Here is a 22291-nt window from a genome sequence, read left to right as displayed (position 1 = left end):
TTCTTTACTTCAATATTTTAAATAGAGATAGCACTGTAAGACAGAGGGGCATTCAAAAATATTTTTAATATGGCATACAGCTGTCTCATGCAGCTACATCAAATTTTACAAAAGACCAACAAAATCTCACAAAGCAGTATTATCTTTTAGCTGAAATGAACATAAATACCAGTTTACAAGTTTCATGAGGCTTGAGGTGAGTAACTACAGAGCTTACCACCCTTCCAGCCAACAACTAGCATGTGCCATTCTGTGATTGAGGTCCCATAACCCAGGGAAGCTTGTAAAACTGTTGTTTACATTGTTTTCTGCTAAGTGTTGTGTGGGCTCTTGCAATACAGCTTTTAAGTATTTTGGGGGGTTGGGGAGTCTTCAATTTCTGGTGCCTGCATAGAGTGCATTGTAGGGTTGGGGCTCAGATTTGTCAAAAATTGACAACCCTTTGAGCAAAGTTGGTCCCATTTTTAAATCTGTCAAAAAGCCTGGAACCTAAGCAAGTCACTCGGGGCCAGATCTTGCAGAGATTTACATGCATGCTTAACTTTACACACAAATGTTCAACAGGACAATGCAGAACGTCAAGTTAAATCTATGCATCTTTGTGGCATTGGGGCACTAATTGGAGGTTTTGGTGTAACATTCTGGCAAGCGTTAAGCCAAGATCTGTACTCCAGCAGCAGCATCAAACTCATATGGACCTTGAAAGTAGAGGAATTCAGAGCATGTGTTGTCACCCTGGCCAGCATCACAATATTTTTTTTTAAAGTCCCAGCTCTTGGAGTTTGGTGATATAGGTGAATCTCTCAACTTTCATTTCTTTGATAAGTTAAGGGCAAAAGCATAAAATATCTATTGCAATTGGAAGTGGGTTAACCTAAACCACAAAAGGGCACTTTTAGGGCAGAATATGAGTGTCTACATGGACAGGTACTGCAGACTATCTACTAGAGTGACTGCTCACTTGTTCCCATACTACAGAACATTTCCGGTACTTCTGGGAACCACATGGGTCCTGTTGTGAATAGGACGACCAGACCAGATAGCAAGTGTGGAAAATTGGGACAAGGGGGGGGGGGATGGGATGTTAAATTCCTATGTAGGACAAAGCTCTAAATATTGGGACTGTTCCTATAAAATCAGGACATCTGGTCACCTTCGTGTGAACTCGCCCCTGCTGGCACGACCTTGCCCAGGGAGGAAGGGGAGCCCGGCAGGCTCTCACCAATGGGGGCCCCCATCCTGGACAAACACCCGGTTTTGTCCCAGTACAGAACGGGGAAGGACGAGCCACCCCCACCCAGGCCCTGTCCACCGGTTCGGAACTGGATTAGCAGCTGCTCCGCTTTCCCATCCCCACCCAACCCAACCCTTGGCCCCAACTTCTCCCGCCAGCCCCGCTGTAGAGGAGCCGCCCTGCTGCGCTCCAGCCCTCCCGGGTGTGCAGACGAGCCTGAAAACGGGGCCCCAGCAGCAGCAGCAGGAGAAGGAGGAGGAGACCAAGGAGCCCGCGGCTCACTGGGGAAGGCGGGGCCTGGCTGCTGCAGGCCGGGGTTGGGGGCTCCAGGCCGGCTGCCAGCAGAGCGGGGACTCCCGCCCCTCGCTACCGGCCCGGCCATGGCGAGCCGGCTGCTGCTCTGGCGGCGCCTGCGGGCCCCGGCCCCGCGCCTGCTCCCGGCCCCGCTCCGGCACAGCGGCTCCGGCCCGGCCCGGCCGCAGCTGCCGGGCTCGCTGGTGCGCTCGGGCGGCTTCGTGGGAGGCCGCTGGGTGGAGGCGGCCGCCGCCTTCCCCGTGCTGGACCCGGCCAGCGGCGCCGAGCTGGGGCGGGTGGCGGACTGCGGCGTGGCCGAGGCCCGGGCCGCGGTGAGAGCCGCACGGGAGGCCGGGCGCGACTGGAGCGCGGCTCCCGCCAAGGTGAGAGACGGGAGCGAGCGGGCCCCGGCCGGGGCAGACGGGGCGGGGGGCAGCCCGGGCCGGGGAGACTCAGACACACAGCCGGGAGCCTTGCAGGAGCGTGGCCCTTGCTGCACCTCCTTGGGGTGAGTGGGGCACAGACAGGCCGGGACGAGGCAGGCCCTTGGCGGGGGTGATTTACCCTCCAGGTACCAGCCTTCGAGGCCATGAGATAGATCCTGCCCGGGAGCCCCCAGCAGGACCCGGGCTGGCCCCCGGCAGAGCCCCGTGCAGGATGGGGGCCCTTACGAAAATTGCTGCAGGGAGGGACCGTGCTAAAATCAAGAGCCCCAAAGGCCTTGGTCAGCTGCCTCAGTTCTCGTGTGGTGTAAGGGTTGCCATGCGTCCAGTCTGCAGCTAGAGGTGGGACAGGGCAGTGTCGGGTCAGTACCGCTGACCGGCCTCTAAAAGTTCATTTCCACGGTTGTAACCGGCCTCCAGCATCTGGGATGGGAAGAGCAGCAGCTGCTGGAGCCTAGAGAAGTACTCAGGAACAGCTCTGGCAGTGAGAGGTACCAGCAGCTCCCCCGTCCTGCCCCAAATGTGGCTCTCCCTACCCCATTTCCCCACCCCGCGAGTGTAGCTCTTCCTCCCCAGCCTTGCCCCAGTCACCCCTCCATCCCTAGAGCTCTCTCAAACCCACCCACCCCCATCTCTAGAGCCCTGCTCAACTCAGGCAGCTGGCAGGAAGAGGAAGGGAGGTGGACAGAAGTGATGGGGCGGAGGTATGGGGAGGGGGGGACGGAGGTATGGGGAGGGGGGGGCGGAGCCTCAGGGGAAGAGGTGGAGCAGGAGATTCCAGCACTAAGTGTGGGGTTTTCACAAATTAGAAAATTGGGGCCACACTAGTGGTGTATCTAATCCTCTACTGTAAGCACTTTGGGGCAGGGACTGGTGGTGTGCATGGAGCTCAGTGAGGTTCTGACTGGTGCCTCTAGGCACTCCTACTAATAGTTATATCATTAATATGAAATAGAAAAGAAGGATTAGAGGAGACAGGTGGTGCTTTAAATTTAAAAACGGGCTTGAAGGCCACAAGACACATTACACACTTTAGAAAAAGTGATTTAAAAAAAAAAAAGCATATCATCCTTTTCTCAGAGTATTTAAGCAAGTAGTGACTTAGTAGCCCTTTACATACATCTGAACAATCATGTGAAACTGACTGCCACAAGATATTGAGGCCAAGGGCTTATTAGTTTCAAAAGAGGTAGACCTGTATACAAATAGTAACAGTGGAGAGAATATATATATATATATATATATATATATATATATTTTTAAAGACAGATATTCATACCTGAGGGCATAATCTAGTAATTAGCTTGAAAAAGAAAATTCCACTCTGGAAAGACCTTCCTCTGAAGCACCTGATGCTGTCACACTAGTTACTTGACTAAAAGGACCATTGTCTACTGACATTGCTAGCCCTCCAATACAATTTTGAACTCATACCATCCTTACTCAGTTATCTTTTGTGTTTATGTATAAATGAATGTGTACTATTCAAAGTATGAAGTTAATTCAGTATAATAATATCCTTATCTATGTTTAAAATAATGGAGGCCTTGCTAAAATATTTTTTTCTTTGTCCAGGAGAGAAGTGCATTACTTCGCAAATGGTACAGTTTGATGATGGAGAATAAAGATGACCTTGCTAAGATAATTACAGCAGAGAATGTGAGTATAACAGATGAAATTTAGTACATTTTTATATCATCTTTCAGGCCTCTTTGCCAGCCAAGAACCCCACTGGCAACAAAGGGCCTTATCCTTAGTGGTGGTGTGCACCCACAACTCCCAAGCCTTAAGCAAGAAAGACACATTGAGCAGAGCCTCCACTATAGAATTTACTCTGTAGGGCCTGATCCAAAGCCTGTTGAAGTAATGGAAAATTCCTATAAATCTTTAGCCCAGACTCTGTCCGAAATGTATGTAACCTGGAATCAAAGTGCTATTTACTGTGCTTGCACAATGAGGCCTTGGTCCATGACTAGGGCTCCTAGGCACCGTGGTAATACAAATTATAATAAGAGTCAAAATAATGACTTAAGTGATTGAAAAAAGCCACTTAAGTCTCTCTAAAGTATTTCTGCATTGTAATTTAATCATAGGGGAAGCCTCTGAAAGAGGCACAAGGTGAAATTCTGTATTCTGCCTCCTTCCTGGAATGGTTTGCAGAAGAAGCTCGTCGCATTTATGGTGACATCATTCCACCTTCTGTGAAAGATAGAAGGCTCTTGGTGCTGAAACAGCCTGTTGGAGTTGCAGCCATTATTACCCCTGTAAGTGCAGCTGGATCTGTTAGACTGATTAAGTACTATCTTAAGGCTTTCGCTCAGCTCTGAGCATATACCTCTGCTGCCCAGAAGAAATCCCTCTCACCTGTCTGCAAAAAAAGGAGGGGCGGCGGGGGGCTCTTCTGCTCCCCACTCATCTGTTCTGGGTGGGCTAAACACCCCTGCATGACCGCTTAGGACAGAGCACAGTCTCTAGATAAGGTATGAGAAAATTATATCACTGATCTAATTGTATTTCTACATTGAATTACATATCGTGAGGCAAGTAATGGCTTCTTCATACTGAAAATACATGAAAACCAAACACATGACATTCCTAGGGATACAGATTTGTTTCCTCATATGTATTTTCTCCATCTTCTTTTAACAATAGGTACCCCCCAAAAAGATCTGAGTTAGTATAGGCAGTACCAGTTTCTTACTGATGTAGAAATCTCTCTGCCATTTAATTAATAGAATTTTTAGAGCATAAGATAATTGATAATGACATTATACACAGTCTTTTATAAATGCTGCCTCTTCTCTCCTTTTCAATTTTTGAAAAGTATTTCCTTGTGAAAGTAAAGCAAACTCTCATTCTTATACAACATTTGTTTTGATTCTTCCTAGAAACTTCAAAAAGAGCCAGTTCTTTGGGCAGAGAGGGAAGTGTGCAGCTTTTCTGATTTTTCATTGTATATTTCTCCACATAGTGGAATTTCCCCAGCGCTATGATTACACGGAAGGTTGGTGCAGCTCTGGCAGCAGGCTGTACTGTGGTGGTGAAGCCTGCAGAAGACACACCTTTATCAGCATTAGCACTTGCTGAGGTGAGCTTTTGTGCAGCTATTACATTTACATTGTTAATGTATCTTACAGTAGCAGTCTGTAAACAAGAAGTGAAGTGGCATTCAGACATAACTCTTGGCCACATTCTCATCCTGAGAGAGTACAAATTTGTTCTATAAAGCTGGTGGTTTAGATGTAATAGTTATCTTTAAAATAAACACATTGGAATATATTATGGCCATATTAGGAGTTACCTCCAGCATTGGCCTAGCTATTGAAGTGCATTACAAAGGACAGCTTTAATTCTGAATATCTTTGTTTTAGTTGATGTGTGTAAATAGCAATGCCACCATTTAAAATTTATGGAAGTGGAGATATTCTTGGGGTTTACTCTGAGTGCTGTGTGTGTGCCTCAGTTTCCCCATGTGTTACTTATGTGCTTTGATGATGGGACCCCAGTGTGTGATCATTTCAGAGACCACTATAGGGCAGATGGGCCTTCCCCAGCCACATGTACGCTGACCTAGCCAGGACCCCCTGTGCTGGCCCAACCAGTTGTAACAGGTTATGGTAGATGGTGACCAGGAGGAGTGGCCACCTTGCCTGGGAAGGAGACAAAGGGCTGCAAGAGGACATTTCTGGGGAGGGGTGACAGGCTGCCTGGAAGGAAGAGCCAATGCCCCGTGGGGGGTTGGCTGGGGAGCAGAGCCCAAGGATGGGGCTCTGGGGCTCCTCGGAGGACCGCTGCTGTAACTCCTAATTAAGCTGTTAGCAAAGTCCTTCTACACTGTGATCCTGAGATCTAATAAACCCTTCTGACTTCCACGCTGGCTGTGATTTGCTTCGGACTGCAAGGCGGGGTGCATGGCCCTTTGGGGGCATATAGGGCCCCAGAGTCCTGGCCAGGGAGTCTCCTGGGGGGTGGCCCGGGTGGAGCAGGAGCGCTGAACACTGTGAGGCCAAGGTCAGGAGGCGGCTGCATTGGTGTGTGGAGACCCGGGGAGGGCAGACTCCGAAGCACCAGAGTCCAGACTGGCTGTGTCCTGAGTGATTTCAGAGCACTGTCCTGGGCTCTATATTGTCACAGGGGCCCTATATTGTGAAGTGCTAAGCACCCTCATCTCCCATTGACTCAGTGCTTAGGTCTTCAGAGCAAATATTACAAAATTATATTAATATAAAAATATTACCTAAATAATCCTCACAAAGTATATTATTTTGTAACTCTATACTCATTGTTTCTCATTGCAGCTGGCAAACCAGGCTGGAATTCCAGCAGGAGTATATAATGTTGTCCCCTGTTCCAGACAACAAACCCCAGTTGTGGGGGAAGCTCTGTGCACTGACCCCTTAGTAGCAAAAATATCTTTTACTGGTTCCACTGCAACAGGAAAGGTACATACCCGTGTATGTTTGAAGGGGTTTTTACTGTAATGACAGTTGAAAGGCAAGGGGAATTTTGAAGAGAGAGATGTGTATATAATATTTTCCTTGGGGGTGGTTCTTCCCCACACTGCAACAAACTTTCTTCCCTTCTGGAAGAAGCTGAGAGCTTCACACAGATCCCTGAGCCTGTAAGTACTTTTCCTTGAATTGCTGCCAATTAATCTGGTATCTGAAAGGTTTTTAGAACAGTGGTAACGTGCAACATTCCAGTTTGTAATTTGATGAAGAGCAGTTAGTTGGGAAAACGCAGCTCCAGAAATTGCTGTTTCACGCTATGTGATGACTGCACTCGAACAGGAACACTTTAGAATGTGCTGCTTATGGAGTGCATTACTGAGAAGGTGGGGAAAGGGTTAATGAGGTGAAACCTTTGCGTAAGGCTAGATTCCACTACCCTTACTCTGTGAGTAGTCCTGTGGAAATCAGTAGTACTATTTGAGGAATAAGACAGTTGAGTGTGGGTTAAGATGACAGAATCTCTCTCTTAAGGAGGAAGGGAGTGACAGAAGAGGAAAACTTAAACTGGTTATCAGGAGAAAAATCTTAACAGCAAATTCTATTACACTCTGGAACTGTCTTGCAAGGGAAAGTAGAAGCAGCTGTTCCTTGAGTTCTATTTCAGTATAGGCTGGACAAAGTAATTGGTGAAATTTTGGCCCCACTGTTGTCAATGAGAGTTTTTCACTGGAGACTTCAGAGTAGGACAGGATTGCCTGCATTGGCAAGTGGATGGAAAAGATGGACCATTGGCTCTGTAGTGAACTTGTAGGTTCATTATGGAAGTTCATCTCCTGCCAGAGTTAGTTCCCCCTGCCTCTAACTTCTGCTTCTTTAGTGCACTGATTTACACATATATCCTGTTCTTTGCTGCATGCTTGTAGGTATTGCTGCACCACGCTGCTGGCACGGTGAAGCGAGTTTCCATGGAACTCGGAGGGCATGCTCCATTTATAGTGTTTGACAGCGCTGATGTGGACCGAGCTGTTGAAGGGGCTGTGGCTTCTAAATATAGAAACTCAGGGCAGGTGAGATGACTTATTTTTCTACTTTACCTATTTCACTTTTTGGAGCATGAAAGAGCCATATTCTTTGTGATTAAGTTGTTTTTGCTTAACTTCCTTTGTATGTGAAAGACAAGACACTGGATTTACAACTCTGGACATTGAAGTCCCCTACCCATTGAACAGATGAAGCATAGATAGCAACACTGTGTTGCTGCACACTATGGTGGCAGTGCAGTTCAATTATTACCATAGTATTGAGAAGATGATAATGCAGTCTGACCAGCAAAGGAACATTATCTTAGCAGTTGTGTGTTGGAGAACATCAAGTGAGAGGTTGTAGTAATTAAGGCAAGAGGAGAGGAGGCTGTGGAGGGAACAAAGGGTCGGCATGAACAGGTGTTCTTCTCCCAACCTACAAACCTAACTTGTAAAAATCCAGACTCACCTTCTGTGTGTGTGGAATTTGACTTTCTTAACAAAGAAAACAATAATAAGATAATAGAAATATCAGTTCCTACCTCCTCTTCAAGTTTAGATGCTGATTCTGCTAATAAATCCACACCCTGTATCCAGAGGATAACGCCTACCTCCCTTTATATACTGGTGGATACATATCTCAGAGAATCAGCGGAACCCACTTATCCCTTTCCTAGCAAGATCCACACCTGTTAACAGGGTGGGGTGTTTCAGGCAAATACTTCCAGCTTGTTAGGGTTTGATTTTCAGTGTGTTGTAATTAGAAAAGTGCAAACCTTGGTAACAGGCTATGTGGGTGAAGGGAAGGCATGAAAGGAATCATAATGGTAATCAGTTACTGTACTGCAAAAAATGGCTAAGCTCTCTATTTTGTTTTTCTTTCATGTTTGTTTTCAGACGTGTGTTTGCACAAACCGGTTTTTGGTGCAGAAAAGGATCCATGATGCATTTGTGAAAAAATTTGCCAAAGCCATTGAGAGAGAGTTACGTGTAGGAAATGGATTTGATGAAGGAACTACTCAGGGGCCATTAATTAATGAAAAAGCAGTGGAAAAGGTACACATAAATCAAAATACATTGATTTCACCTTTTGACAATGTAATTTATTTGTATGTAGTATTAAACACATTTTATATCCAGTTTTGTCTAATACCTGTTTTGAATGGTCCCTTATAATATATGCTAACTACTTATGCTAAACAATCTGTTCCACCTTGAATTTGCTGTGATGCTGGGAGTACTTTCCCAAACCTCAAGAGCAGTGCTGTATTGCTCCAAAGTTCGTGTTTCTCACCAACAAAAATTGGTCCCATAAAAGATATTACCTCACCCACTTTGTCTCTCTATATTTGCAGAAAGTAGTCTCTCTTCAAAGCCCACAATGATGTGAACAGGAATAGTTCTAGCCATCATTGTCTCATTAAACTAAGAAAAGAAAAGGGAATCATCAACCATATGAGAGAACCTTTCTTTCTAATTATATTCTGATTGGTATTCTTCTGGAGAACTTTTGCAAAAGCTTAACAGACTGTGGGAGTTATATTGGAAGTGTTCATGTGCCCTGGTAGCATGACAGAGTTTTTGTTTCGAACAGTTTATTTTTATGTATCAAAACTAAGCAGAAAAACAAATTAAGGCTAAATCTATTGGGGCTCTGAATGTGGAGGATGACTTTTAATTGTGTTTTGCATTTATATGCTTTAGGTATTTTCCTAAAGAAAGGTTCATTCTCATTTATATAAGTAGTTATATTTCTTAACATACATTTATTCAGATTCTTCATTTTTACATTTTTTTTAATGTGGAAAATGATGAATGATCTTTATTTAGATAATTCATTTTATTCATAATTTGTATCAAGATGCCATAGCCTACTAGGTGCCTTTCTGCATCTTAAGGTGCCTGAATATCTTAGAAAATCTGACCCCAACTCCTTAAAGTTTTTAGAATTAGTAGAGCTCATCTTCTCCCACCTGGGGTTTTTTGGGTTTTTTTTTTTTTACTGTTGTTCATAGATTGGAAGAGGAATACACGCTTTCCTGCTTTTTCAACTCCCAGTTGGTTTCTTAACTTTAGATGAACTAATCCAAAGGAAGAAAATATGTTCTCTGCAACCTAATCTTAGGCCCCGATCCTGCAAAGACTTACACATGTGCTTAACTTTACATGCTGTGAGTACTTCCCTTGATTTCAACAGGATTAAAAAGCATCGGTAAAGTTACGCATGTGTGTAAATCTTTACTGAATTGCACCTCTGCATTGCAAATTATCCTAGTCTGTAAATCTAAAATTTGAGTTATATTCAGAAGGAGAGAGATGATAATTCAGCAACAAGGGAGGTTTTAAGAAGTGTCCCAATCCTCTAAAGAAGGTGGAGAATAAACACCTTTTGTCTAATCCCTAGTTTAATTTTGGAGATTCTTGTTGTGTACTCAAGGAACAGTAGACCAAACCTTTACTGCTAAATGCTATGTTGAGTATCATTTATTTTGCTCATTTGAGGTGGAGAGACATATCAGCGATGCGGTTTCTCAGGGAGCCTCCATCCTGACAGGAGGGAAACGACACAGCTTTGGAAAGAATTTCTTTGAGCCTACTCTGCTCAGCAATGTCACAACAAACATGCTTTGCATGCAAGAAGAGACATTTGGTCCCTTAGCACCAGTTATCAAGTAAGATAATCCATTCTTTAGAATAATAAAGAGTTTAGTAAACTTCAAAAAATTATTTATTTTGTGTGAATAAGTAAATAGTCTGCACTACTATTATTATTCCACAAATGATTTTTTTAGTTCTTTTAGGCTTCTGGTGAGATTACAGTCCACGCCCACATAAATAAAATATCTTTTTTGGATTTTTACTGTTTAAAATTAACTTTTCTTCCAATGAGATTTTTTTTTTAAATGGCACCTGCAGTTAAACGAGGGAGGATAACAGTAAAGACCATTAATTTTCCTGCTCCTTGAAGAAACCTGGGACTGCTAGAGAGGTAAAAGTACACTTGGGACAATTTCACCTTGCTCTCTAGCAGTCTTTTCTCTCTCAGGTCTTTTTTCAGTATGATTGAACGTGATAGGGTTTGGGCGAGGGGGGGAGGGGAAGATTTACTAACCTTTCCCTGGTGTGAGATCTTGTCTACACAGGGGAAATGAATGACGTGTTTAAACCACATTAATTGACAAGTGTTAACACATTTTCAAAGACCACTTAGCACCTAGCATGGACAAAGACCACGATATTTAAAAATACATTAAACTATGACTAGCTAGTGTAACTCAAGGGAGATGGCAAAAGCACCCCTGCTTGAGACTGAAAATTAAATAATAAGCGCTAGAAATATACCATGGAGAACGGACCTACTTTCACTTTGTCCCATTTGCAGTGAGGCTGTTTCTCAGTATCCTGAGAACAGGGAAGGCAGTAAGGATTATTTTCTTTTCCCCTGTTTTTTGATTGCAGGTCTCACTGGTATCTTCTTCTTTATATTGGCAGGTTTGATACCGAAGCAGAAGCTGTTGCTATAGCAAATTCAGCCAGTGTGGGTTTAGCAGGTACGTTCCTCCTTTTCAGACAGATACACCACTGTGCAACTACAAGTTTGAGCTTAGTGTTGCAGTTGTTTGAGATGAAGAATTTCATTTGATTATTTCTGTATGCTAATAAGTACCTTCCCCAAAGCCTTCTGCTTCCATGTCCTTTTGATTTTTGTTCTATTTTAAACAATATATTTTTATATTCGTGTGGCAGGATATTTCTATTCTCAAGACCCAGCCCAGATCTGGAGAGTTGCAGAGCAGCTGGAGGTTGGAATGGTTGGTGTTAACGAAGGAATAGTATCCTCAGTGGAGTGCCCTTTTGGTGGCGTAAAACAGTCTGGTTTAGGACGGGAAGGTTCAAAATACGGTATTGATGAGTACCTAGAAATAAAGTATGTCTGTTTTGGAGGCTTATGATAATTTGCCAAAATGACACAATCCACAAAGGCCTGGAAAATAATGGCTTGATTCAGGTGGACTGTATATTAATGTGAGTTTTACCCTCTTCAAATCCATGTAACCCTGTTGTGTGAGTAAATTTAGAGAGCGGTTTCATGTAGCTCTATTCTGACACCTGTAAAACATAAATATGACTAGTTTCGTAGATCTAGTTAATACCCAATAGTTGAATGACAGTGCCTCTTATGAGGGGGGCGGGCAGGGAAGAATACTTCCTCTGTTATTTGGATAGCCCTCTGTATATAAGAAGGATTTAGAGATCTGTGCATAATGAAGACTATAATTTCTTTTGTGGAGGACACAGAACTTTTTTTTTTTCTCTTTCTCCTAATATACATGCATCTGTGTAGGGGGTGGGGAGGTGTTGGAGAGGGTAACCTATCCCTTATAGTTTGTGCCAAATATGCACTTAATTCTCAGCTCACTGGAGCTGCTATATAACTTTTTTCAGATTGCAAACTTTAATAAAAGTAAGCAGGAGAATTTGGTGCTTGTGAAGGGGAGGAATTAGTAATATTGGCTGGAGTCAGTCATCCTTACACGCAAGTGCACAGCTGTGTCAGTACACCTCACTGTTAATTGCAACACAACCTGCTGTTGCAGCTTTGGGACTTTCCAGAGCAAAGACATGTAATTTACACCTAGGAGCTTAGGGCTGATACAGCCCCTCTTTACATGGTAGAAAGGGTTATGTAAGCCCCAGTAGTCTGTATAAACTGGTTACACAGTGAGTCAATGAATCTTCGGGGATGTCTAGCTTAGTGTGTAGCAGAGGTAGGAGAGGACTGTATGTATGTTACAGGCAGAATTTGCTGAGCTGTGGGGGGGGGCAAGAATAATGTAAATGAGCACCAGATGACAAAATATATCCATTCATTCCCCTGTGCAAGACAAATAACCCCACCTGGGAAAGGGAAGAGGATGGTTATCCAGGTAAATGTTGCCAACTAACTTCTAAGGAGTGGTTTTCTCGCATTCCTCCAAAGAGCCACATTAGCTTCCTCAACTACAGAGCCTTAGCAGGCTGTACTGCTACTGCTTTGTGCCTTGAGTGCTGGCATGCCCTGGGGTTGGGCTCCTTGTCACTTGGGCAGATGTCCATCGGGGAGCAGGACTTAAAACCCCAAACTCATCTAACTTAATAAGGATTTTATAGGTCTTTAGAAGCAGACTTTGTACATCATCCCATTCGTCTATGTAGCCTCAACTGAAAGCATCATTAAAAGATGATGTAAAGGTTCCTTAATGTATAAGCAAATAATGGGATAGTAACATTATTTTGACTTACTTAAAGTAACAAGCACTTTAGTCACCAAACTAAATGTCTTCAGAGGAGTCAGAAAATTTTAAACTGGCTTTTCAGAGGCTGGGAGATAGAAGTTGTGTGTGCGCATTTTTGGTTAACTCTTTATTTAGTCAGGCTTTTACATTTAATTACACAATGAAAGTGAGCCAACCTCTCTCTCTACCTTTACAAATGTACCCTATCAAATAGGCAACTGTATTCAGTTAAGCAAAGGTAGGAGGAAGTTATTTTTGGAATGGCACTTTGTATTAACAGAAAAGCAAGGTGGAGCAGAGCTTCACGGAACCTTCTCAAGCGCACACACAGTAGTGTTGATTGCTACTCAACATGTTAAATGTTAGTTACGTTATTTCTGTAGTATGCTGGGTGGAGCTCATTCCTTACTGCCAGTGTGAAATGCATGAGTGCATTGTGCTGAAGTGATGCCACAAAAGGGGTCTGGAAAGGACGCACATTGCCCTTAGAGAAGTCCCTAATGCAATACATACACAAATTAAGGCCCTGAGGCTTTATCAACTGCAGTATGTGCTTTTGGAGTTAAGAAGAAGAAAGATGGCCTGTTTATATTCACCACTTTTAAACTGTTGCAGGTGAGCATATATGGTTCCCTGACTTCTTTGAGAGCATTGTGTCATGGCACACACAAAAATAGGGCAGCTAGAACAAAGTATCTTATCCATTTCTTATTCAGCAGAGGGTGTTGCACAAAAATATCACCAGTATTTGCTGTCCAGCTACGCACATCTCAGACTATTGCCGCTTAAATGCTGCAGTGACACAAGCACTTTTAGAAGTACCTGAGACAGATGGGACCCATCTAGCATTTTAGCCATGCACTCAGATTGCACTGCCCTGACAAGTTACCCCCATGTCAGCTGCAACACTGTTGGTTGACTTAAAATCTTGGTGTCTTCTTTTATGAGGCTGGAATTTCTTCTGTGAAAAGAATTAAATAAAACTTGAGTAAATTTTTACTCTTTACCCAGCACCAGATACTTTTAAACTGTCTGACAACAGGAAGCACAAACCTTTGTTTATATAACCTAAGATACCCTTAGAGTTAACTTTTTTTTTAAATGTATCAAGTTTTCCCCATGGCTGGATTCCAGTGTTTGAATGTGTGTGATTGTCTTGGTAATGTCTATATTAAAGAGCACACATTGATCTTTCTTACAAATGTACTCTTAGCAAAAACTCTGATACTTTAACAAAAGACATACTTGAATTCTTACATTTCAGTTTGTGTATGATTAGTTTGTGATTGTCTAGCTTTTTCTAATGTGTGTGGGTGTTTAAAGAATGCATACTACTTAGCAAAGACACTGAACTGTTTTCAAGTAATAAATATCTACCATCTGTGAAAGCATTGGTTATTGTGGACATTCACTTTTTTCTGTGTTAATTGATTGTTAAATAGGCTGTTTTTCAATATGCAACTGCTGTTTAAGTCCAGGTTCATTAGATTTGCATTAATTTTCATTTATTTCAGATAGGCCAAACAGTGGAAGAAATGCATGGTGTGTACATTCAGCAGAGGCTGTTCTGTAGGTGTCACTTTAGGCCATCACATAGCAATCCCTTGAATTTATCAAACAGTTTCATCACTTTGAAAGGTAATGATTTGCACATTTGTCTTTCATCTGAGCATCTTCAACCACTAATAAAGACTCCAACTTGTGTGGTAGGGAACTAATACATCAAGCTTTCTTTAATCAGGATGGTGGGCCTTTCAAATAGATAGTTTACACCCAATAAGCTTTTTATATCTGCATTGTTTTCCTCACAAGTAGGCACAAGCACGTTTTTGACCATAGTGAGAATGCTTTTTCAGTAAGTTACCTTAAGTAATGTTATTTCCCCACCATCATGCTGACCTGACCAACTTAGTTCAATTGATCAGAAAAAGTGAAAGCAGCTCTGATCCTAAAGCTTCACAGAAAGTTGGTCCTGTAGAGGCAATAAAAAGTGCATTGCCATATTGTGTGGCATTCAGTAGGAGTACAATAGTAAATGCATCTGCAGTACTTGATGTGTAAAATTTGCCTGGTATCTGTCAGAACTTTAATTTTAGCTAGCATGTTGTGCTGCAGTTTGATTCCCCCTGCCCAAGTGAGGTGTACAAGTCTAACAAGTATTTTACAGGAGCCAGCACTCCGCTGTATATTCACTTTCTAAGAAAATGTGGAAAATCTGCCCTCTTCATAGACACATGTCTCAGTTACTACAATTTAGATGTGTGAAACTTGCCAAAGGGCTTGTCTGCTAGGCTACCAGTTCGAAATAACTGGTATATTTCTTTATTGTATCATTCAGATGCTCCATGTGGAAAAGCTTGCAATCCTATGACTAAGGGAGCTTTCAGTAATACTGACTGGGCACTAGGGTAGCTTTCCATTTTATAATGGCCATTTTCATTTGGGGTAGCACTAGGAAATGACTTTGGCCCTAGCCCTACAATTTGACATTGTTTCTTCCTGAGATGATATGTTTGGAAGACAAAATTCATAGAGAATTAAGTATGGTATACAAAACTTAGAGGCTGAAGTTTAGCTGTTATCCATAGCATCTCCTATGCAAGACCCCTTTTTCTAGGAAACTGAGGCAGCATTTTTTTCAAAGGATTTGATCAGGTTATGGTATCTTGATCACTTGCGCATATGCCTACCTGAAAGTACAGTTCCCCTGTGACTGTAAAAATAGCTCCTTCTTATTCAGCAGTTCTGTTGCCAGTGTGTATGCTACATCATAACTGGCTGCTGTGGTGATGGATGAACAGAGGGGGAATTTATTTATTCCTTTTAGTACTACAGACACATAGAATCTGTGGTCTTATTCCTTTCTGTTCGTCATGTGAATTGTTAATTAAGTTACAGACATAAGATCATTTGCAGCCCTGTGGAAGACAACTAACTACACAGGTGTATCCTCCTTGAAAGCATTGGAAATGCACCCATGTAAATGAAGGCAGAATGTGGCCAACAGCATCTTTATTACAGGTGACAGTATGGGGAAAGGAGAGCTTGACTTGGTTTTCAGATCTCAGAATGAGCTTGCACAGCTGGCACTTAGGCCATTTTACTTGTAAATAAATTTGATCTGGAATGGAGACAAAAATAGGGAATCTTTGTTCAACAAAGTCACTTTTCAAAGCTGGGATGAACAAAACATGTTGCAGCTGGGCCCAGTGCAAAACTCCTGGAAGAGGTGGAAATGCATCATAATTGAGAAGCAGCCTTATTTGTTTGTGTTACACATTTCTGAAGGCTACAGGCCATGCAACTACACAGAACACTTAAAAATCCTAACTACTCCGTCTTCTTACCTGCAGCATGGCTCAGAGCTGTCACTTGTATTGACATGTTGAGTGGGATATTCCATTTATCTGAAAAGGACACTCTGTTATAACACTATTTAACTCATGCACAAGAAAGCAGGTTTTATTTAAACAGCAACATTTTGATTTGAAGTGTCCATTGATTTTATTAAAAATGTTAACACTCAGACTATAAACGGTTAACCCAAAACATTTTTTCCCCCTGATTTTTATGTAATGAACAGCAAACAAAAATACAGTTATTTGGACAGGTCTAGTGTAGACGACAACTCACTAGAAGAGCTGCAATTATAATCTAAGGGTTTCTGGCTTCTCTTTGTCCTCTTGTTCAATGTACTGAACTATTTCCTACTTCTCATGGAAATACTTTCCTTGACCCTTAGAGCAAAGGGGTCAAAAACAATTAAACTGTAACTATTAATGGTCCTGAGTATGAACAGACAAACTAAACCATGTAATTGTTTTTACTATATTGCTCTGACCTCAGAGTTGAACCTCTAATATGGGACAGTCAGATACAGAAAAATGCAACATCCAAAAGGACACATAATTGAGCCTTATAGAAGGAAATAAATTTTTATTCAGAGGGCTACATAAATTAGTATCAGCTCAGAAATGGTTCCAGTTATATATATAATACATTATCGTTTGCACTATATAACATTTTCTAGAGACAGATTCCTATTAGAAAGTCTGCAATAGCTCACCCACCCACACACAGGAAGCTGATGTGGTTGACCTGCACTTAATTCATTGCCTATGCTACAGAGAAATGTTTTTTTCATTTTAAGTACTTTCAGTTTCAAAGCTTTGAGATTTTTTTCCCCTGGTGGTGTAACACCAAAAGACATTTAAAATAACTTCTCTCTTGCTAAACCTGGATCTGACAATGAGATCTGTCCAGAATCCCAAAGTACAAATTTCTCCCATGGTTTAGGAGCTCCCTTTCCCCCTTTCTTATCCCACTCTCCCTTCTCTGAAAGGGATGCTCACCCTTCATCTCTCTCTCGCAGACCCATGTTCCATAAATTGCCCAGCAGGTGACAGTTGTCATTTTCCCTCCACCATCACCACCCAAAACTCAAGGTCTCTATAACTTAGTCCCTTCTTAGGACTTAGGAAAGCAAGCAATACACCCATGAACTTTGATAGGAATTTGGCTTAAATGGGGCCTGAAGGTTTGGGCCTTTATTTTTTGAAGAACACCAGAGCTGTTTCGAGGAAAGTTAGGCTTCTGTATTTTTTTAGTTGGTCTCAGGTTTGAGGGGGTAGAATACAGAATGGAGAAAATACACACGGTGCCGTTAAACCCTTTGCAGATGAATCCTCCTGCAAGTGTGTGTGCACTTCCATTTCCTCAAGACAATCTGCTGAACAAAATAAAATTAGCATCACATAGCTAAGCATGTTTGGCAATACCAGTAGAGGGTCCCTGAACTACAGCTGTATCTGGTGCACTTGACAATGAGGCTGTTAATTTTTCTTCTCAGACATGTCCAGCTAAATTTCACTTCATACTGAAGTAGCACTTATGTTCTGTAACTATGGGTGCCCCCATGGGCAACAAAGTAGAGTATGGACTTACTAAATCCCTCTTACAGTAACGATTATGAGAATCTTCAATATATAAACTGCACACAGGGCTTAATTTGGAAGGGATAGAGATAAGATTTAAATATAGTTACCATGCTTGTCGTTCCCAAAATATTGTTGCTTTCATGTATAGGTTAGCATCTCAACCATCAGCTGCTTGAATAGTAGGTTTAGGAATTTTCTGAGTAGTTCCCAGCATTCTGGGGCATTTTTAATATTTTTATTTTGTCTGTCAGAGTGGATCTTCAGTGCTTCACATCCAGCATAGTCCGTAAAAATAGACAGACTTCCCCGCTCAGCTCTGCCAATGCATTTTAACCCTACCCGTTATTAGCCTGGCTTGCCCATTTCTGGGTATTGCCTGGGCAGAGACTCCAAGAATTCAGGATTATTAGAAATAAAAATTACACTGACCCAAGGTCCACGACTTGCTATATTCAGACCTGAGCTCCTGACAAAAAAGTCATGCTAGACTTAAGGACCACTGATGATATTAAGGTTTGATAGCACAAATTCTCAGAGCCAGAAAGGTATGAAGTTTTAACTTTGGGGGCACTATACATAAATGAGGATGCTTGTTAAAAGGAGCTGTCACAATGGTCAAAAGCCAGCAAGCAGCATGGGGACTATTTAAAAACACCATAATAGAGGCTCACACTAAATCTATACCACAAATCAGAAGACAGTAAGAGGACCAAAAGAATGCCACCATCGCTAAACATCAGAGTAATGGAGGCTGTTCGAGGCAAAAAAGCATCCTTGAAAATTGGAAAGTCAAATCCTAGTGAGGATAAATAGGAAGGTGCACAAACTCTGGCAGGTTAAGTGTTAATCTCTGGCACAAACTCTGGCAGGTTAATATAAGGCAGGCCAAGAAAGAATTTGAGAAGCAACTTGCTAAAGACGCAAAAACTAACAGTAAGAATTTTTTAAAGAACATCAGAAGCAAGAAGCCTCCCAAACAGTCAGCAGTGCCACTAGATGACCAAAGTGTTAAAGAAGCACTCAGGGAAGACAAGGCCATTGCAGAGAAGCTAAATGAATTCTTTGCATCAATTTTCAGTGCAGAGGATGTAGGGGCGATGCAATACTTCAGAGCTATCCTTTTTGGACAACAAATCTGAAGTACTTTCCCACACTGATGTGTCACTAGAAGAGGTTGTGATAAATAAAACAGTAATAAGTCACCAAGACCAGATGGCATTCAGCAAAAGTTCTGAAGTAACTCAAATATGAAATTGCAAAACTAACAACTATAGTATGTAACCTACTACGGAAACAAAATTCTGTACCAGACGACTGGAAGGTAGCTAATATAACGCCGATATTTTAAAAGGGCTCCTGAGGAGATCCTGGCCAGTGAGCCTAACACCACTACCAAGCAAATTAGTAGAAACTATAGGAAAGAACAGAATAATCAGATACCTAAATAAACTTGATTTGTTGGGGAAGAATCCAAAGGCTTTTGTAAACACAATTCATGCCTCCACCAATCTATTACAATTCTATGAGGACATCAACAAGCATGTGGATAAGGGTGATCCAGTGTATATAATGTACTTAGATTTTCAAAAAGCCTTTGACAAGGTCACTTACTAAGGGCTCTTAAAGAAACTAAGTAGTCACAGGATAAGAGGCAAGGTCCTTTCATCTATCAGGAACTGATTAAAGAATCAGAAACAAAGGGTAACAATAAATGGTCAGGTTTCACAATGGAGCGAGGTAAACAGCGGATTCCCCCAAGAATCTGTGCTAGGACCTGTGCTGTTCAACAAATTCATTAATGATCTGAAAAAGGGAGTAAACAGTGAAATGGCAACATTTGCAGAAGATACAGAATTATTCAAGATAGTTAAATCCAAAACTGACTGCAAAGAATTACAACAAAATGGCAGATGAAATTCAAGATTGGTAAGTGCAAAATAATGCACACTGGAAAATGTAATCCCAACTACCCAGCAAATTTAGAACCCATCATTATATATGTTACCACTCAAGAAAGAGCTTTTGGAATCACCATTCTCTGAAACCTTCCACTCAATGCCAGCAGTAGTCAAAGAGGCTAACTGAATGTTAGGAACTATGAGGAAAGGGATAGAAAGTAAGACAGCAAATATAATGCCACTATATAAATCCATGGTGCGCCCACACCTTGAATACTGCATGCAGTTCTGGTCACTCCATCTAAAAAAGGATATAGTGGAACTGGAAAAGCTTCAGAGAAGGGCAACAAAGATGATCAAGGGTATGGACTGACTTGCATACGAGGAGCAACTAAAAAGATTAGGGCTGTTCATCGTAGAAAAGAGACGACTAAGGGGGGATATGAGAGAGGTCTATACAATTATTAATGTTGTAGAAAAACTTAATAGAAAAGTGTTATTTCCCATTTCCCATTATACAATGGATAATTTCATGGAGAATAGGTCCACCAATGGCTATTAGCCAAGATGGTTAGGAATGCAGCCCCATGCTCTCGGTGTCCCTAGCCTCTGACTGCCAGAAGGCAGGAAAGGATCACTCAAACTGCCCTGTTTTGTACAATCCCCCTGAAGCGCTGGTACAGGCCACTGTCAGAGATAGGATACTGGACTAGATGGAACATTGATCTGACCCAGTACGGCAGTTCTTATGTTCTTCATATATTCCTGATTTCACTGGATGTCTGGGAGTTTGAGATTTCCAGCAGTACTATGCATGCCTTTCAAGGTCTCATTCAGTAAGATAATCAGATATTAAAAACTGATTACTATCTTGCTTCCCTCCCTTCACTTCCAAAATAAGGAATAAGACTAAATCATTAAACCGGAAAGCAATGCTTCTGAAAACAGCTTGGAGAGTCATTGTTCAAATGATAATCTCTAACTGGCTGCCAAAAATCACATCTGAATTCAAGTAGAGAGAAAATGCAAGAAGGTACTCAGAATGACTTAGATTTTTAAGGTCTAATGTCGCCCACCTGTCAGGATCAGAAATACCTTAGCAATCCATTACAAATGCTCTCATGATTAGCCTATTTTCATTGGCTGAGCTGAAGATATGTGAAAAGTAAATGAACAGCATAAATAGGAACGAGTACATTTATTTTCAGAAATAATCAGAGATACAGGTAAGGATATCTGGATGTTTTAAAATATAGGGGTCTATATCATAGTTTCTCAACCTGTGGTATGCGTACCTCCAGGGGTACGTGAGATACAGGCAGGGGATACCTGGGGAGAAACAGAGTGAAGGGGAGGCAGGCAGCAGCTGCCAACTTCTGGGGAAGCTGGGCGGCAGCAGGCCGCTTCCCACCCAGTCCCAGCTGGGAGGCAGGCGGCAGCTGCTAGCTTCTGGGGGAGACGGGCAGCAGCCCCCCACTTCCCGCCAGGTCCCAGCTCCCAAATGGGAGCCCAGTGGCAACCTCCTGCGTCTTGCAAGCTGGGCTCAGAGCTGGGGCGCTTGTGCCCCAGCTTGAAGACAGGCAGCAGTCACCTGCCCACATCCCTGGGTCCCAGCCGATGCGGAAGCCTCCTCTGCCCCAGTTTGGATTGGGTAGCAGTCGCCCACCTCCTGGGCTGGCAGCCAGACAGCAGCTGCTTGCAACTTGCCCAGGTGGCAGCCCCCCTTCCCAGCTCAAAGCCCAGTGCCCAGAAAACTAGCAGTGAAATTGACAACTATGACAGCCCAGTTTTACCAGTTACCCTCTTTTCCTGTCTCTCTCTCACCCCTTCCTCCTCTCAAATCTATGGCATAAAATTTGGCGCAGTGCTTTATATTCCCCAGCACTGGCATGTCGCTCAAAGCCTCCTAGCTTTGGCCAACATCACCTCTAGCCCAGGTACATACTTGAGTTGTGCACCCCTGGTGTAAAGGAGGTAACCCTACCCACACTAGATCTGACATCTGTCATATCACGGCCTTATACACTCAGCCCTTCTTCCAACATATGGCTTACATTAGTCTGTAAATATAAAATCCTGCGGAAAATTGAGTGTTGAGGTACTTATTAAAATGTTCAGAAGTTAGGGGGTACTTGCTATTTAAAAGGTTGAGAAACACTGGTCTATATCACACTGTTCCACAGGGCAGGGAGTGAGGGTGGCAAAGAAAATGTGAGGTTCGTCTCAAAGAGCTTCCCTTGAAAGGTGCCTTAGGTGGAGAGCATGAGGGGCTGCAACAGTGCGGTGTGCTAGCCCATTTGCAGTGCTTACGGGCTCTCCCCCTCAGCCCGACATGGCTTCTGTCTGCCCCCACACAAAGCTCTCTTCTCAGAGGAGGGGTGCGTGCATAGGGCAGGGCTAAATACGGGTTGGAGTTCCATTAACATGCTCACGGATAGCCACTGCCCAAGCATGGAGTTGGAGGAGTGGGACATGGGGAATGCAGACAGCATGCTCACCTATGTAGCTGCTGTTTCCAGTTTCTGTACCCCTCCAACCCAGTTCCTCTGGCTTTTGCCCAGCTCCAAACGGAGGGGAATATAGACACTATAATGTTCAACCCAACAGTGTCCTTTTATACATACTCATTTATTTTATTTTATTTCTTTAATGTCTGATCAGCCACCACTGCCCCAGATAATCCCCATGGGAGGGAGCCGGGTAGGTAGGAAACTCTACGAGGTTCATCTCCCAGAG

The 22291-nt window shown here is 42.8% G+C and overlaps 1 protein-coding gene and 1 long non-coding RNA gene across 2 annotated transcripts; one reads left to right on the top strand and one right to left on the bottom strand.

Annotated features, from left to right (window-relative positions):
* Positions 1–1525: 1525 nt before the first annotated feature.
* ALDH5A1 (aldehyde dehydrogenase 5 family member A1) lies at positions 1526–14111 on the top strand. Its single transcript, XM_067537577.1, has 10 exons — positions 1526–1911; positions 3547–3630; positions 4065–4235; positions 4943–5059; positions 6270–6413; positions 7346–7489; positions 8342–8500; positions 9947–10116; positions 10937–10995; positions 11192–14111. Exons 1-10 carry the CDS (start codon positions 1615–1617, stop codon positions 11395–11397), a joined length of 1551 nt encoding a protein of 516 aa, XP_067393678.1. The 5' UTR covers positions 1526–1614; the 3' UTR covers positions 11398–14111.
* LOC137146336 (uncharacterized) lies at positions 2061–8060 on the bottom strand. Its single transcript, XR_010917915.1, has 3 exons — positions 7987–8060; positions 4336–4442; positions 2061–2394 (listed from the first exon to the last, which is right to left on the bottom strand). It is a non-coding gene; the product is annotated as an uncharacterized lncRNA (long non-coding RNA).
* Positions 14112–22291: the final 8180 nt, after the last annotated feature.

This window comes from Emydura macquarii, unplaced genomic scaffold (assembly GCF_026122565.2).
Source record: "Emydura macquarii macquarii isolate MOO-44397 ecotype Brisbane River unplaced genomic scaffold, CSIRO-AGI_Emac_v2 contig_431, whole genome shotgun sequence".
NCBI classification, from domain to species: domain Eukaryota; kingdom Metazoa; phylum Chordata; order Testudines; family Chelidae; genus Emydura; species Emydura macquarii.
The sequence above is the reverse complement of the archived record's forward strand: the minus strand, read 5'-3'. Positions and strand labels throughout refer to the sequence as shown.

What these genes read in the sequence shown, in the direction of transcription:
- ALDH5A1 (XM_067537577.1), top strand. Translation starts at nt 1,615, where the DNA reads ATGGCGAGCCGGCTGCTGCTCTGGCGGCGCCTGCGGGCCCCGGCCCCG. An exon ending in ATGAAAAAGCAGTGGAAAAG is followed by an intron (nt 8,501 to 9,946) that starts GTACACATAAAT and finishes TGCTCATTTGAG; the next exon opens with GTGGAGAGACATATCAGCGA. An exon ending in CCCTTAGCACCAGTTATCAA is followed by an intron (nt 10,117 to 10,936) that starts GTAAGATAATCC and finishes TTATATTGGCAG; the next exon opens with GTTTGATACCGAAGCAGAAG.